This window comes from Lytechinus variegatus, chromosome 3 (assembly GCF_018143015.1).
Source record: "Lytechinus variegatus isolate NC3 chromosome 3, Lvar_3.0, whole genome shotgun sequence".
Classification (NCBI taxonomy): domain Eukaryota; kingdom Metazoa; phylum Echinodermata; class Echinoidea; order Temnopleuroida; family Toxopneustidae; genus Lytechinus; species Lytechinus variegatus.
The window spans coordinates 29,860,754-29,879,852 of record NC_054742.1 but is presented as its reverse complement, the minus strand read 5'-3'; the positions used below and the strand labels follow the sequence as shown (position 1 = coordinate 29,879,852).

The 19,099-nt window shown below is 34.5% G+C and overlaps 1 protein-coding gene across 1 annotated transcript in view; it reads right to left on the bottom strand.

Moving 5' to 3' along the window:
* Positions 1-19,099, bottom strand: part of LOC121410722 (protein DENND6A-like) — a 51,513-nt gene that overhangs the window by 23,791 nt on the left and 8,623 nt on the right. Inside the window, exons 2-5 of the mRNA XM_041602991.1 lie at positions 13,983-14,021; positions 12,943-12,985; positions 11,607-11,722; positions 8,480-8,560 (exon numbers count right to left, since the gene is read on the bottom strand). Of these exons, the coding sequence (XP_041458925.1) occupies positions 8,480-8,560; positions 11,607-11,722; positions 12,943-12,985; positions 13,983-14,021 (279 nt within the window). The remainder of the gene's footprint in view (positions 1-8,479; positions 8,561-11,606; positions 11,723-12,942; positions 12,986-13,982; positions 14,022-19,099) is intronic.

The following is a 19,099-nucleotide window of genomic DNA, read 5'->3' as shown; positions in this document are numbered from 1 at the left end:
CAGTATATACATACATCCAATGTTTCTAGGATTATTAGATAATGAACAACATTTTTTCTTTCAACCTACACTGCAATAAGGGCATCCTTACTATAATTTGGCTAATCTTGTGTGTCCTTCCGTTTGTTTGAAGCACGTTTTCTCCGTGGTTTTCCACTCAATGGAGCTGGAATTTTTTCTAAACATGGTTAAATTGTTCACAGATTGTCATGACGGGGGTTGTTTGTGGTATTTTGGTCGCATTATTTAAAGTTTTTTTACAATTCGTAACTTTTTGGCATTCCTTTTCGCCGCCCTGAGTATAGCTTCGAAATTCCCAGTCCCTTTTACCTCTCTCGGGTCAGCGAAATACAAAGCACGGTATACGGTACGTACTTACACTCATGCGCTGGCTGCATGTATATATGCATGTGTAGCGCTGCTGAAACGTAAACAACATACCGTAATCGGCCGATGTCCTCAGTGGTTACCGTACAAAATGTGGGCAGTTGTCACAAAGATGTTAACCCTATTCTGACTTGGCTTTTTGAAAACAAGTGTTGACTGGGGGTTTGCTGGGGGGGGGGGGGGTGAGGGTCTACATCTAATGTTTCTGCCCAGTTTCATTAACACTGTCACATCCTTTGTATTTAATCCTATATTTTAACAGATTGGGCTACCTGCAACTCAACACTCCAAAATCAAACTGTGACACAGTTGAACAGTGCATGGTTAGTATTTTGACGTAAAATGTAATATTTATATTGAATGATTGATGCCGCAGTAAATCTAAATTCCAACATATGATGAAGTTGTTTGGTTGAGTCAGATAATCAACTCAGTGCTAAGTTCCAAAACCCAAAATTAAAATTGTCTTAAATAGATTTGCTATTAACCCTTTTATTTAAAGGCAAATTTGATCAGATTTTCTTCTGCAAATTGGCAACACTGGCATTTTTTTTTGCTACACATATTTTGTTTGACATGTATTCTACAAAACTCTGTTGTACATATGTAGATGTTTATTAAAAATGTAGATATGAATAATACAGTGTAAAAATGGTTTATCGCTTCAACAGCCAATACCGTGTATAACAGACATACGGGACCTTATGCATTATGCCATCTCAAATATTATGATCTTTTCATCTGTATACTGTTGTAGCATATCTTGCCTATTTGAATGAAATTATAATCAGTGAAGATGCCCATATAACTTTTAAAAGACACAATAATTCCATACTACATTTACAGTGTACTTTCTAAGATTTTTATCAATTATTTCAATGCATAACTATTTGATCCACCAGTAAAAAAAAGATATCTAAAACCTCTAAAAAAAAAATTAAAATGCCCATGTAAGCCATACAAATCTTATCTTTTTATCACAATTAACATCTAAAATCTTTTCTCTATCTCGCTCTTTTGTATTCTTTAATTTCTCTATCTCTCTCTTCATCTCTCTCTCTGATTTTCCCACTGTCTCTCTCATTTTCCCCACTATCTCTCTCTCTCATTCATTTTCCCCGTGTGGGTCTCTTTCATTTTCCCCTCTGTCTCTCAGTCATTCATTTTCCCCTCTGTCTCTCATTTTTCCCATTCTCTGTCTCTCATTTTCCTCACTGTCTGTCTGACTCATTTTTCCCACCACTGTTTCTGTCTCACTCATTTTATCACCCCCCCCCCTTTCTCTCACTCTCACTTCTTTTCGACATCCTGCCATACTTATATATGATTGAGCAACCTTTAATTTATAAATTACAAACAACTGCAGTCTAATGTGCATTGGATAAGGTAAATGTGCAATGTACTTACATATTTATTTCCGACCCAATACATGTAATCATAACATTTCTATATCACAATAATTGCCTCTTGACTGCTTACTGAATACACCGTGTTCTAATACATTTTTCCATTTTATAGTTAGATTTGGATTTCACTCTGTAATGATTATTGAAGTTCTTCCTCCAGTTCAACCCAAGATGCTTAACTTAATTGAACCTCCTATCTATATTGAAAGAGAAGTCTGCTATAAATCAGTTGTCTAAATATATTTCATCAATAAACTTCTCGGCTTTCAGTGTAAATAGGCAGTTTAGCTGTACATACAAGAATGTCACCCCTCCCCTCCCCCCACACACTTTGATAAAGAAAAATGACTCCTACCCCCTGTGCTGCCACGGGTAATTAGTGCTTTATCATAAATAATGCAAATATATATCAACCAGTAGGTATCATATCATATTTCAATTATGAATTATGAATAACAATATATTAATCATATTTTGAAATGTAAGATCAGTTACTATTGATTCTATGAAAAATATGACAAAGCAGTTGGTTCACACAGTAGAGTTAAAACAGTAAACTGGATAACCCCATGACCTCAACAAATGACTGAAAGTTTGCATTGCTGGTTACCATGTTAGATAAACTTAAACTCATTCATAGACCACAAATATTTGTTGAGGGGTGTTTTGTATAGGATCCAAATCACTTGTTTTATTGATAAATACCACAAACAGATGTTTCATTGACCACACTGACTTTCAGTGTAAACACAGTTTTGTCAATTTGTGTTGATGGTTGCATGGGATCTGTCTGTGTCATTGATGACCTTTTCTTCCAACCCTGGATTTGTTTGAAATGATTATATGCAACAGCCATAGACATATGTGAACAAATTCAAGTACAATACATAATCATGTACATTATTACATGTATATGCAGTCATTGAATGTGTCACAAGAAAGACATGTCTTTAAAAAAAGTTGATAACAAAACAAATAGCTTATTGAATATCTAAAAAGTAAAAAATTAGTTTTTGCTTCTCAATAGAGAAAGTATCATATGGACTTACAATGTATCTTATTTATTTATTCATTAAATTCATTTTTCATGTATATTCTTATTAATAATTGCATTGGTGTATTCTTGATTTCTTTTAAATCCAATTTTGTATAGCTAAGAAATGCATTATCTGTATGGCCTACTTGCATATTGATCAAGTATCCCCCCCCTTTAATAGAAACAATGGTTAAAGGTTTTGAAATCTCCTGTCTTCCTACATGAAAATATTTGCAAAGCTACCAGATATTCATATTAGCTGCATATTTGTAAAATTTTATTCATTCTGAAAAAAATATGAAATACTGAAAAAAAAAAAAAAAAAAATTAATATTGAAAAACATCCAAGCTCCAAAATACAATATATGTGTCCTACGATTCCAAACTACATGTATCCTGCGCTACAGCCTACATGTATCTGACACCCCTTGTTTGAGTGGGATTCAATATCCTTTGGAAATCTTAAAAGTGGATCCATTATTTGCTGGAATATATTACATTATACTTTGTAAGTGGACTGCCTTATCCAATATTAAGAGAGCTTAAAGAAGATGGTGGTGCATAAATGCATCCATGATGTGAAGCTAGATGACTGTAAATCAAGATTATCTTTGTCACCTGCCTTACATGTGTGCGCTGTTGCCTTCAGGCGAGATGCAATTACTCTCCATATCGACTTTCTATGCCAACCCAGCACCATCAGTATGGCGTGTATTTGTTAGCAATACAACTAACCTTTCAAATCTTGAAAGCGCTATTCATCACCGTGTGATGAGATTGAAAAGGGCATAACACCAATTTCAGCAGTGTTGAAACATTACTGCTTCAATACATCAGACAATGTACATACTATACGAACTACATGTACAGTGGCATTTTCTTATTTAAAAAAATGTATTTGTTTTTTTTTAATATCATGGGAATAATAATAATACTGAATATAAGTAAGATTATTTAGTTTGTAAGCTCTGATGAAAACAGTTCAGTAATCTTCTTGAATAGTGCTTTGTCATGGTATCTTTAATCAAATATCCTTGTGAGATTTAGTGTACAGATTGATGTTAAAAATTCAGTGTTAGCCTTCCGAATTCACTTGAACAAAATAAAATTTTGTTTCATAACATTTTTTTTTTATTTTCCCATCTCAGAGTTCTGATCCTAGACATTATTCCATCTAATCCCAATTGGTCCTCTCTTTTTTTAAGTTTAACAAATCTATGTAATTGCAGTGGGCAATGATTCAGAAAGAAAGGCTTTTAACTTGCACTTAATTTCTATCGCATTGTTTCAATTCTTTCTTGGGTTAGCCTACACGTACACATGTATGCTGTAAACTAAGGGAAATATACCCTTAGATAGAAACCCAGGGACACTGAAAATAAGCAAGAAACATATAAACATGGACAATATTATGATTACTACTAAACAGGCCAGTCTACCCTCAATGAAATTAAATATTTTGTTTAACTTCTAAGAGGCAATTTATTTTCTACCAGAATTTATTGGGAGAGAAAAAAATCATTCATACAACTACAAGCACTGAAGTTGTAATTTTGTTTGATTCTGTTCAAATAATACCCCTTCCACAAACCCGTCCTCAAATTATCCACCTAAGAGTAATGCAGATAATTCAATAAAAATTGCATTCACAAACTCCAAAATAATCCGCACTATTTTTTTACGAGTGCCCGACCTGAAAAAAGGTGGATAATTTTCATGGCAACTGCACACGCCCCCTCCGATGGGGTTGTGTTGGAAAAGGGTGACCTTTTGTGATTGCACCATGGCAATTATCCGCATTACTTTGGAAATGCGTTCATAAAGCCAAAATCTGGTCCCGATGCTGCTATTATGCGGATAATTGCAGCATCGAAATAATGCGGATAACTCTGGTCCCGCTCCGATTTAACAACCAAATTATGCGGATATTATCCGCATAATTGGGTTTGTGAAAGGGGTATGAATTTCATGATCATAATAATTAGAGCATTGGAATCTATATTTAAATTCCTCTTGTACATTACTCAAATAAAGTGCATGACAGCTGGCAGAGTCATAGAAGTTTTCACATATTATTGGTCTTAGCGTTATTATTCTTGCAAACCTTCTGACATGTCATGTAGATGATATCTTGTAATGCTTAACTGGCAGATTATTTTTACTGCTTTATTATTCATTTAAAACTGACATTTAAATACCTGTATTTGTACAGATACTACAAACCCATTTAAATTCACTCAAAACAATAGACTGATTAGCATTGGAGCAACATCAAGATTAAAAAAAATTAGAAAGAATTATGTTACAGGGGCTATTGATCTGAAAGCTCACATTGAATTAAAAACAGATGGAGACAAGACGGTCGGGAGCGTGTTTCAAGTCACCTTAATAGAAGAAGTTTATACATGATACATCCATCCACATCCCTTTTGCTATACACAGTGAACCTAAAATATGACAAAACATGTTTCAATAATTATCTAGAATCTTGGAAAACTTCCCTGTAGAAAAAGACGCAATGTGGTTTGTTAATAAACCGCATCACGCAAATTATGGTTTCTCATAACCACCTCTGGGATTTGGTTATTGCTATGTTTATCCATTTGGAATGTGAATTAATCGGATTATTTGCTCTGTAGAAACAGGTTGTTTTAAGGGCGATACAGTCTTTCAATTCCAGAAAAGATGAACGATTTTTAACGATTCTGTGTAGAAACATGCCCTATGGAATGAATAGGCCTAACAATACACTCAATGTCTGAACTGGGTCAAGACTGTGTTCACTGAAATAAATTTGATTAAAATGAAAGCTGACAAGAGCACCTTATGGTTCTAAACCATTCTCTGCATGCTTCCAGCCCACTGCTATGCTCAGGGCATACCATTGCTAATGAGTTCCATTCAATGGGTGTACATGAAGCCAGGAATCAATACATGATGGGCTACTGAAAGTGGGCTAATTTTTATTTTTTTAAGTTTCTGACGAGGGGGAAATAAAACTATAATCACTTCACAGGGGAACAAACGTGACATTTACTGAGGGAAAAAATGCTGTATGCGCTCCCTGTGCCCCCCCTCCCCCACTATCCACTGTGTGAGGCATGTTGGTACATTAACTTTAAGGGTGTACTCAATGTCGGTTTCCTTTTTTTAAACGGACACATGAATCATGGTTGAAAACATCATTAAAATACACAGAACACAAACACGATCAGCAGTGCACTGTCCAGTGTTGAAGATTTGAAGCTGATTAAACTTTGATCGTCTTTAAATTTTCTGTTCTCGTAAGCACAGCTTGCTGCGCAGTTTGACCCATCACAAAAAAGGTCAAATCTGACACATGTTTGTGTACATGTAGGCTTCCACTGCAAGAGAAACTCAAAGATATTTCAAAACCTAATGATTTTCAGTGTTATATTCGTGAGGCTGAAGGTTGTAAAATCTGAGCTGATCGTGTTTCCAAACATACCTTTTTCGACATTTGAATTTTCCTCCAAATTGTGATCTGAAAGACGTTTACTTTTATGACAGGGAATGGGGGACATTGAACACCCGTATTTGTCTCCTTATATCTGCATTTATGTTATCAATCATGATTCATATTGAAGTGTTAATTTAGAAACTGACATCAGTTTGTGCATGTTGCCTTAAGGTCAAATAAGTACATGTAGGCCTACAGCAGACCAGGTGTGCTAGACCAATTGACATATAGATAAAATAATTAGCCAAACTGGAATGGTGATGAGACCGACAGGTATTGACAAAGTTGAATTAGACACAGTGGCCTTTAATCCACAAAAGAGTCACAAATGGAAACATAGTTTCACAAGTTCTGCAGTCAATTAAAATGAGGTGTATTGATACATGTACCTTTTACAAATATTCAATGACACAGATCTGTCTATGACAACAGATCCTCATCAGTTATGTACAGATATGGGGGCGTCGTGGTCTAGTGGTTAAGACTCTTGTCTTTCAATCTGAGGGACATGGGTTCCATTCCCAACCATGGCATGTTTTCCTTCAGAAAGAAATCTACCCACATTGTGCTTCATTCAACCCAGGTGAAATGAATGGATACCCGGCAGGTACCCAGAGCACCTGTAGGCAGCACGGCTTTAGCCAGGGTAATAATTAATACAATGCGCAGTTTCATATATACATGTACATGTATAGAAGTTGCTCAATACAAATGTATAACTATTATCATTACTATTATATTAATGTCTGCATTTCACGCCTGTTGGTCATATGATTCAGCAGATCATGATAACCATTTCCAATACCAGTCAACAACATCATGACATTTTCGTTACAACAATACAGATATCTGACTAGGCCTAGTACCTTATGAAGAAATTCAATATGAAGAAATTCCCTTGAAAAAAAAAAGCAGAATAAATCTACAACAAGTGGAATGCCTCTGGCGGTCTCACCTGCATCATGCGATTCAAATAAACAGCAGTGCTGACTTTGAAAACTACTATAAAATAATTATTCACAAAAACACCATTCATATATTGATACAATACTATGTTCATTGACATTTGACCTTGATCTTGTGATCTAAAACTTGTCAGTGATACTTTATTACCCCGATATCCACATTCTATACACTATATCTATAATCTTTGAAAGTAATGACAGCAATCTAATAATTATCTCTAAAATGGCCAAAGTTAATTGACCTTATATGACCTTTGACCTTGATCATGTGACCTGAAACTCGCACAGGATGGTCAGTGATACTTGATTACGCATATGTAAGTTTTATTCATGAGTCAGATCCATACACTTTCAAAGTTACGATGGTAATTCAACAGATACCCCCATTATGGCCAAAGTTCATTGACCTTTTACCTTGGTCATGTGACCTGAAATGCGCACAGGATGTTCAGTGATACTTGATTACTCTTACGTCCAAGTTGTATGAACTAGACCCATATACTTTCCAAGTCATGATGGTAATTCAACAAATACCCCCAAATTGGCCAAAGTTCATTGACCCTAAATGACCTTTGACCTTAATCATTTGACCTGAAACTTGCACAGGATGTTCAGTGATACTTGATTACTATTATGTCCAAGTTTCATGAATCAGATCCATAAACTTTCAAAGTTATGATGGTAATACAACAGATACCCCCAATTTGGCCAAAGTTCATTGACCCTAAATGACCTTTGACCTTGGTCATGTGACATGAAACTCATGCAGGATGTTCAGTGATACTTGATTAACCTTATATCCAAGTTTAATGAACTAGGTCCATATATTTTCTAAGTTATGATGACATTTCAAAAACTCAACCTTAGGTTAAGATTTTGATGTTGATTCCCCCAACATGGTCTAAGTTCATTGACCCTAAATGACCTTTGACCTTGGTCATGTGACATGAAACTCAGGCAGGATTTTCAGTAATACTTGATTAACCTTATGGCCAAGTTTCATGAACTAGGTCCATATACTTTCTAAGTTAGGCTGTCATTTCAAAAACTTAACCTCCGGTTAAGATTTGGTGTTGACGCCGCCGCCGTCGGAAAAGCGGGCCTGTAGTCTCACTCTGCTATGCAGGTGAGACAAAAATTGACAACTTGAGGTGCATTTCCATTATAACTTAAGTCAAAAAATTTATTAAAAACATGAAATTACCTTTTGAAAGTAGCCTCTCCTTGAAGTTTTGTCCTTAACTTGCCGAAAGTAGACATACCCGTATAAATGAGCAGCATCAATCTGATATTTCAACAGAAGATAAAAGAAAGGTATAAATTGTGTATTGTACTAATCTGAAAATGATGCTTAAAAAGAATATAGCAACTGTACATAAATCTGCATAATACCTGTTAGAGTTAATGAATGAGACAACAAATATTAGCTTGAAACAAACAGGAATGACATGAATGGCTCAAGAATGCCAGTAAAACCTCCATTTTAAAATGTACATGTAAGCTTAATAAAAAATATGAGGGATGGACATTGTCTACAGAACAAAATTTAATAAAAGGGATATCAGGATTAGCATCTAACGGACTTTAAAAAGTGTGTGTAATTGCTTTATTTTTTAAAAAGATAGAGGAAAGGTTTTAGTCTTAGTCAACATTCATCTCACTTATAAGTTCTAAGTACTGAAAAAAAATTGAATCATGGCCTGTTCGGGCATAATTTCAAAAACCCTTTAATTCATTTTTTTCCAGTACTTTTAAAATGAAAATACCATAAGTACCACGGAAACATTAAAAATTAAGTTAATCTGAAGTGCCATAAGGAAAGAAGTCATATTTCATTACCATCAACTGTTCGAGTATGCAAACAGCATTATTTGGCATACCGTATATAGGGTAATTAATTAACCCTCCATTAATTTTGTATTTAGTTTTGCAATGATTAAATATATTTAGGTGGCAAAGGGGTTAATCTTTCAGTAGCAGTGAAGTACCAGAGGAGTAATCTCAGCAAGTTCTTGACCTTCTCTCTGTGGTGGACGAGGACATTAATAATACAGCGGCCATAATTCACAGGCACGCTCTTACCCAAAGGGGATTCCACCCCCACGAGGGAAAGTCATGCTAGTTCAAGCACAGCATGGTCATTTAATTTCAATACAGTATACTGAAAGTTCCCCTTCCCTTTTGAAGAAAATAATTTTCCATATCATGAAAAACAAATGTTTTGTATGTAACTATGCATCACAAAAATTAATGCAGGGTGTCTTATTCAATGCACAATGGAATTATCAATCAGTTTTATGCTCATTTCCATTCTGCTACTATTGTAATATTAGTATCTGCATTAAACTGCTTTGAAATGGCTTTTAGGTGTCATTTCTTTCTCACAATAACCGTAAATGCAAATCTCTTTCCCCTGCAAGGCAAACACATCTTCATATTCATAAAACAGGGATGCCAGTCAATTTTACTCACTGGGCCTGAAAAGAAGCCAGAACGTGTTAAAAGCCCATATGTACTGTACAATATAAATCCTGAAAAAGCCTGAAATGAGAAGTTTTCAGAGCCTGAAGACTGGCATTTCTGATAAAAAAACTGACAGAAACAATGATGCAAAAACAGGCCACATCCTGGAAGTCATCCCCCTGCAATCAAGGATCTAGATTGCATTTTATAATAACAAGATCCTTCCCTTGATTAATCTAGTTGGACGCTGCTACTGCTGGAGCAAAAAGAGAGGTGCTTTTATGAGAAATTCTATTTTACAGAGCCTGGAAACCAAATCCCCATTCAATATTGATTTGATTGCCTGCTGGAGAAATCAGGAAAATATAAATTGCCATGGCACTGCTTGGATAACACACGTTTCTCTTAACATCCAAAGCCGCTTATATGTCAGCCAGTTTGCTAGTGACAGTGTTATTGTTATGAATCTTGAGTACTGGGACATGTTTTCAATTTCTTTAAGGTTTATTAGTCTATGAATAAATAATATATCATTTTCTCCCTGTTCTGTCAGGTTTTGATTCAAACTGAGCACTGTCAACTTCAGACACACTGAAGAAAAAAAGGGGAGACAGTGTATTGACTACAGTATTATATATACACACAAATATAGCCCCATAAGAGAGTCTGCAGGGCAACCAACTTTAATCTTTTAGGGAAAATCCACTGAGAATCAGGGAGCTCATTTTCAATTACCAACAAAAAATAATCAATGCACAAAGAGAGCTGTTGAGAATTTGGCAATTTTTACAAGTAAAATCTTGTGATTTCCAGTCAAAGGTATATGCTAGTTTTGGTAACGATATAAAAACGAGTTCGTACAGAATCCAATGAAATGACCACCAAAGTGTCTGTTTGTATAAATAAAATGCATGTACCAAAGAATTCTGGAAGAAATTGTGTGATTACTGAGAAATCAGCAAATAAGCATAGGATTCGGGTAGAGCATCGGGCCCGACGCTCTAAGCAATAATTATACATTGTCCCACATGCCCTTATCTGTGTTGGGGATCTTCGGTGTGAACATTTTCAGCATAGATTTCAAGATTTCACAAAGTTCAGTTAATGTTACTGTACCAGATCTAGATCCTCGATGATAGACTGACAATTAAGCCTTGTTTTACAGACTTTCCCATGAAATCAGTGTTTACTGCAACTACTGGAATTTCTCTTTAAGTACCTCTACATTGGAGAACACATGCATCATCTACCAGCCTGATACATGAAAATATTTTGGCAAAAACCACTGAAATTTTTCATTCATCAAAAGTATATACATATGTGGTGTCAGAGAAAAAAAGAACTAAGAATAAATTACTATTGTTCTTATAAAATGTCCAAGATGTACTTGGTTGCACAATATACTGTACAGGTCTAGAATCCAACTGAACCAAACACAGATGACTTGCATGCTCACTAGATTTATAGGGACAGTAATTTTCCATTTTACTGGAAAATAAAATGGAAATTCAGTTTGGTTCTTATACTTTTCATGTAAAAACTCATGGAATTCACCTCTGCAAAACGGAATTCAGGATTTTGCTGTGTACATTTTCAGTGACAAAACAGAATTTCTATTTTTAGATCAAGTTGAAACAGAATTAGAGATTTTCAGAAACAGAAAAGACCAATTTTTTAAATGGAAAATCAGTGTCTCTAGAATTATGACACATCATTTATCCAATTTTACCCAAACCAAGCCAGCTTTGCTTCCCTGAATTTACCAATATCTTTATTTAAAAAAATGTAATTACTACATATACATGTAGACATTGAGTACTAATTGGCTTCAATCTTCACTTCATCATCAACTGACAATGTTATCTCACCTGTAATGTAGGAAGGCAATGCTTGTTGTATTCTGTACTTCTTTTACTGTGTATGAAATTTCTTTTGTCTGGGCAACGTCTTATCCTGAAGCTAAACTGGGTATCTCCCATACATCCTGAAATTAATAAAGTATTGAAACACATATACATTTTTGGAAAATATGAAAATTCTTCATTTCCAAAGTTTGAATTTATTGTCAGATAAAAATGAAAGAAAGTTTTTTATAACTAAAATCATGTTGTGTTTAATGTGCAATAAAATGTCTGGTCTTTACATGTACGGGTAAAATTTAAATCTAAATGCCTGAAGTAAATAATTCAGACCCTTATAACTTGTGCTTTTTAGTAATTTTGGGGGTAATTTAGGATACAATTTATGTGCTCTATATATACATGTGCATGTAAAAATTAATGGCCAAATTTAAAAAAAAAATCAATGAAAAATTATGCTTTTATCCTCAACTACTAATTGCCCATAATGCATCATTCTTAGCAGTGAAGTCTTAAAATATAGGCTCATTTGAATAAAAAGAAATTCAACATTCAATACATTCATCGTAGTTGTTATGTTACCTGGTACCTTTAAACCTTTCCACTAAAAAAAATTAAGTTTCTAAACTATACACTAATAAAATGATTGGCTATTTCATACTTTATATAATGGCAAGAAAAAAAAGGTTGCATTGAAAAATAGGGTAAGAAGGTAAGGATTTTCTTTAGAAATCCTTTTTGTAATCTGCATACATACCACTATTCATAAAAGCTCAATTACACACAACTGCTATAATATCTCAAAGCCTGGCACATCTGTCAAATTTAAGCAGTACACTGGAAAGTTTTTTTGGGGCTCAATTATGCCAGTAACCCTAATAAAGAGTATGACGCCATGCTGGGGAACTAACGAGATGACTTGAGTGAGACCAAAGCCCGCATGAGCGGTATAGCTGCTCCTACCAATGATCTCCCCCGCAGATTTTAAACACGCAGAGTTACCACATCGCACATCCAGTGCAGTCTGAGTGAAACACTTACGGGGTTTTTCATGATGATTGTGATCAACAAGATAAGCGATATCCATAGCCGAAAAAAACATAGGGTAGGGCAGGGTTACGCAATGGCAACAATTTTTTTAGCCCTAATACTTATCTCAAAATGTATCTAGAGACTAGCCATTTACATGTTTAGCACCCAGACAATAGAAGACAACAGACAGTGCTCGCAAGTTTGCTCCCCCTTTATGTACACATTCATGTAATGTAATAATGAGCAACACTTATGGCGAGATCTACCAAACCATACAATAAGAGATGCATTTAAGTTGTTCTTCACATCTTACCTGAATTTGAATCCGGAAAAGACAGGTAACATATATTCATTTTCTGCAAGAAAAAACACAATAGACTGATTTCGTGAATAGATTTGGTTTAGGATTCTTTCATTTCACTTTCTGGAATTGAAAAAAAAGGAATAGTTAGTATACTTGAATGTACAGCAAACTAGGAGGTGCAATGAATTCAGGTCCTGTCTGAAGACATGATTAGATCTATGTCATTTTTTATTATTTTACGTAAGAGAGTCAAAAGGGGCCTAAGCTTTCGATCCTAGCAGAATCTTCTTCGGAGGCAAAATGACCATTTTTTTTTTTTTACATTTTTTATGTATACTTAAATATTCTTTATTTTGTCTTACTATTATCCTCACCATGGTGAAAATTCTATGGCTATGTCAAGTAGCTTCATGCAATTACTAAAAGATCTGAAATTGTTCAAAGTTTGAATAATAGTCGACCATAACAACACTCAGAAAAAAAAAAATTTCGAAAAAGGGCACGCCCAATTTGACCTCGCTTTCCTGCTCTATGAAAATTATGATGCAATGCCAGCTGCAGATCATGATTTCACCTCTGAAAAACTAAGCACAAACAGCACTCCCACAACCATGTTTGCAATGGGTGTTCTGAAACGTTTGAAAACGCTGATTCTGTCTCTGCAATGGAAGCATAAACACACCCACAGACACGTGTCTTCCAAAGGAAACAAATGAATCAACTTAGTTTCAATACTCAAGCCATAAGGTTACTGAATCTAATCTTTTATACTCAATGCAAGAAAGTAACAAACCTTTTGACTTCACATACATCAAAAATAAAGGTATCAGACATTCTTCAATGGTCCACAATGAAATAATAGACATTCTACATGTATACAACATCATTCTTAATTCATCTGAAGTTTTAGACTTTTCTCTGTCTTCAAATATATTGTCTTATTCAACTTCTTTATTTCCCAATTCTGTTTTTCTTTGGGTAATGAAGCTTGATGAATGTTAAAAACATATGGTGTACATGTATGTATTACTCTGCACAATCATTCTTACCTCTTTTTCTGTAAGCTTGATGTGTGATGGATAGATGAACTGTAATAATAAGAAAGAAAAACATGGTTACAATCATAGGCAAAAATAATGATTACTTAAGTACATAATTTGTATATTTTAGTATAATGTGTACATAATGTGGGGTACAGGTAAATTGTAAGAAATGAAAATATATTGTAAATATCTTAAAGCAAATACGAACCAATGGAGCCATCTAGAGTCCTCAACTACTCATACCTGACCAGTTAAATAGACCCACTTGAATGATAATATGCTAATTAACTACTCAATACATTTATACCGTAATAATTATGTTACCAAGTAGCAAAACAATTACTTTTTCTCTAAAAAATATTTAAGTTTCTCTATACAAATACAATTATACATGTAGGTCAATTTATTCTCTGTACTACATGTATTAGATATCTGAAAACGTATATTTTAAGACTATGTATTTATAACACACAGTCAATGAGAGACCACACATAGTTCACTCCCCTTCAAATTACACACTGTATTTCAAAATTTCTTTTCCTATGACCAAGCATCAATGTAGTGTGAACTTTGATAGAGTGTGCCTTTTCAGAAAGTACTTATGCATTTGCCTTGCCAAAATTACTTCCAAAAATAGTTATTTATATACTGTTTGAATATATGTTCAAAGTAGAATGATAAATTAACTGAGTAAGATATGTTTAATGTACTTATTCCTTTCCCTTTTCATTGTGTTCACTACCTTGAGCATTCAAGTGAGCCAAGTATATTTTTTCACAATCTTTTCAAAACAATGGTGCTCAGTGATGCATGGTCCAAGCATTTTTCCAGAAAAAAATTGTTGTCACTGGGTTTTTATATTTTTCTTAGAAAATAACATTAAAGATGAAATTCCTAACCTTTAGTAATATTTAAGCTAAAATTAAATATGCATAGTAATCCTAAAATTGACAAGAACCTCAGCTAGGATGTATAGAAAACAAAGGTCCATACTTTCTAAGTTATGACATTTCAAAAACTTAAAGTGATTGGTTAACATTGGTTTGACTTTTAAAAAATCTGAGCTAGAAAGTCACACTTGTCACCTGTGTCTGTGATATGTTACAAAAATGAAGCCCAGAAAAAATTGCGTTCAAAAATAATCATTTAGTGCTTCAAAAATTGAAATATAAAGTGACCGGAAACACCAACTTAATTTCATCCCATACACTTACGTGTACTATTTAGGCGTCTATAAGATGCCTATTTACAAAATCGGGGTTGCCTTGTAGCTTTTCATTCTCAATAATGGTTGTTTTCAGGGTTTATTAGTTCTAATACATGAACTGGTACACATGTTTCATCTTGGTTTGAGAATTTTTTAAATCGGCTGCTCACAAAGTTTAACAATACCTTTAACCTTGGTTAAGATTTCGATATTGATCCCCCAACATGGTCTAAGTTCAATGACCCTAAATGACCTTTGACCTTAGTCATGTGACCTGAAACTCAGGCAGGATGTTCAGTAATACTTGATGTATCATGAACTAGGTCCATATACTGTTTAAATTATGATGACTTTTCAAAAACTGAACCTTGGTTACTTGGTTAAGATTTCAATGTTGATGACGTCGCCGTCCTTGCTGTGAGACAAAAGTAAAGACCAAATGTCTACGTCTTTGCAATAAAAAATCCCATCTGATGCATGTATCTTATCAAACTTACAAATATTTAATAAGCATTATGAAAATTCAGCCCAAAGTTTCTTCTCTCAAACTACATGTACATGTAAATAGGTTCTTTAAGGTCATTCTATAAAATTGTTCCAAAGACATTCCAGAACGCAACTGACCGGCCACTTTTTGAGCAACAGAGTGGTCCATCAGTGGAACAAACTTCCAAACGAAGTTGTGCTTGCAGTGTTTGCACCTTCATGTATGGTGGCTACTTTCAAGATACTATTGAGAGCCCTTCACTGAGGAATCAAGGGCAAATCTACATGTACCACCAGGTAAGAAAGTAAGTACTAATAAGTAAACTTAAATATAATTATTAAATATGTATGGGGGTATCTAGGGAGGCAAAGGGGCACGAACCCCTGGCGCCACTTTCAAAAAAGAAAAGGAAAACAAAAAATGAAAAGAAAGGGCAAATGAATAAAGGCACAGAAAAGGAATACCCCCATCCTATGCTAATACCATGGCAGTTTCCTACACTTTTAGAAAATGTATCTAGCATGTCTTCACCCAGGGATGAATATTCGTGCCAACTTTTGATTAGCGATAACTTTTTCTCTTCAAGAATTCCAACAAACAGTCCTGTAATATTTCTTTTCAAACACAAATATCATAACTTTTCATCTCTATATAGCTGCTGATTTGAATTTTTGATACGGTACAATTCAGACAAACAGTTCTGAAATACATATTTCTGGTTTAATTGTCAAAGCTTTCATAACTGGCTGATCTTATAAGAGAGATACAAATCCTCCCTAATAATGACCCTATTGTAGGTCTAAATATCAAAACTTTTCTGCTCGCATTGATTGTTTAGATGTATACATCATGTTAAAGGACAAGTCCATCGTGACAAAAAATTAAATTTGAATAAAAAGAGGAAAATCCAACAATCATAACACTGAAAATTTCATCAATATCAGATGTAAAATGAGAAAGTTATGACATTTTAAATTTCCCTTAATTTCACACAAAAGTTATATGAACATCCTGGCCAGTATCTGAGTATGCAAAAGAGGGGACTGACGACATCACGCACTCACTATTTCTTTTGTATTTTATTATCTGAAATATGAAATATTCTAATTTTCTCACCCATGTCATTTGAAATCGAGCTTTATTCCTCCCTGAACTTGTGGAATTAACATTGTTTAACATTATGTAGTCAGTCAAGTTTAAATTATCGTCAATTCTGTATAAATTGAAATATTATATAATTCAAACAATAAGAAACAAAAGAAATAGTGAGTGATGGACACCATAGACTTGCATTTGCATATCACTGAGTTGTGCATATACCTGTTTTGATAAAAATATGCAAACTTTAAAATGTCATAACTTTCTTATTTTACTGTACATCCGGTTTTGATGAAGTTTTCAGTGTTATGCTTGTTAGAATTTTCTCTTTTTATTCATATCAACATTTTTGTGGGTTGGACTTGACCTTTAATGATTACACAAGTGCTTTGAATATTCAGTCTTAAAATCTTACTATTGAAAAGGAAATTAGGCTCACGCTCCGCCCTCGTATAGGATGATTTATACCTATCATCTCTAGGAATTCATAAAAAGGGCCTTTATAAATATTCCTTTTTAGGTCTGAATACATGTATTTTCAGCTCGCGCTTCACACTCGCATTCATTGTTTATTAGATACGAATCATGTTTATGATTACATACACTGTAACACATAAATAGGAATATAAAGGTAAACATGCAATTTAATAAAATTGTATAAACCCCTCAAAAATAGTTTGGAAATCTGTCTTTGGCCATTAATTTCTCCCAACTCCCAATTTTATGCAATGCATATTTGATATCCTTCAAAAGATCATTTAATTCTCTTGAAAATGATACCATGGTTGTTATGATCATGCCATCATGAAAAGAGCAGGATTCAAAAGTGTTGGATGAGGTCTGAATTGAAAAGCTGCAAAACGAGCAGAAATACTCATGATGGGTCAATACAGAACATCATGTCTGTGTCAATAGCGATAAAAATCCATTCAAATCAAGCCCCTGCTTCTGTAGTGAAGATACTGCGGGATAACATGGTTTGAGTGGTGATTTGAAATACCCATGCATGTTTGTTTGTTTGTTATGTTTTTGCTTGTGCAGAGGTGTATTTGATTCCATGTTAATGGTGATGTTAAGGTGCATGAAAACATTTAAAAGAAACCACTGAGAAACTCACTCATCACCATTGAAAAAAGAACAGTGACTTTCAATATTATGTCCTTTCGCAACTTTTAAATTTTAACCTTGCCCCACATTTCAAGGCACTGCACCTCCATGTGAATCATAATCATATCATGTAGGGTATCATTTTAAAGAGAATCAAATGCTTTATTCATTGATATTACTTACTCATTGATATTTACTAAAACCAATGAGGGATTTTCGATCAAACTCAGATTTCAAAACTTTTTTTGAGGAGTTTATATGGACTTGTTCTAATGTTAAATATGAAGGGAATTCCCTTCTGGACTATTATCTTCTCTACAGTCAGACAGGCTGCCTTGTCAAGGCTCTGTAGGCAAATGACAATATCAAAATCATAAAAAACTATGCTCATTGAGTCCTCAAGGCTATATCTAAGGTACATGTACATCATAACAAAGCGGTTCAAGGGTCAAGCCTATTGTACTATTTGCGTTGTTTACAAATGAATCGAGGCATAGTATATAAATACCATGACCTAAGTCACCTAACACTTGTTCATAGAATGAGTGACTAATACTAACCTCGCAATACGTGTGAGTGGGATCGAGGTATCTACATGACTAGACAGGAATAACCGTCGTTTCTGGGGATTTATTCAACAATTTCTGACATTTTACTGTAATCCCCATTCACCGACGGTAATGTGTTAGTGTGAGCCTGCATGTGTTATTTGGCCCGACAATTCGGAGGATGGGTTTTGTCCAGATTTTTTATTTCTTTTATATTCTAAATGACATTATATTATCTTGAACGAAGGCCCATTATTTTCGTTAGACTCTGATCTTTTTATTGATATTATGTAAATCGATAAAATATCGAAAATATATGTTACCGATGAGTTATTTCACGGGTTATTCCTTATTTTTTAATTTTCTGCCGGAGAGGAAAATATGGCAGCTGTCAACGAGTTGTGCTTTTATCAAGGCTTTCCGATTAAATTTTCGATATCTTGCCCAATCAATGCGAGCAACAAGTTCCGAACGCACGCACATCAACATGTACAAGTGCAAAGCAGCGGCACAAATCGCGATAGGTAGCGACTGGTAAATACGTCTGTAAGGATGATGACGTCATCCAAGATGATGACGTCATCCAAGATGGCAACTTACATTCACCAACAAAAGGATCGAAGATGACGATGTTTCGATCATCATTTCAAAGGAATTAGTGGTAACTGCGGTCTAA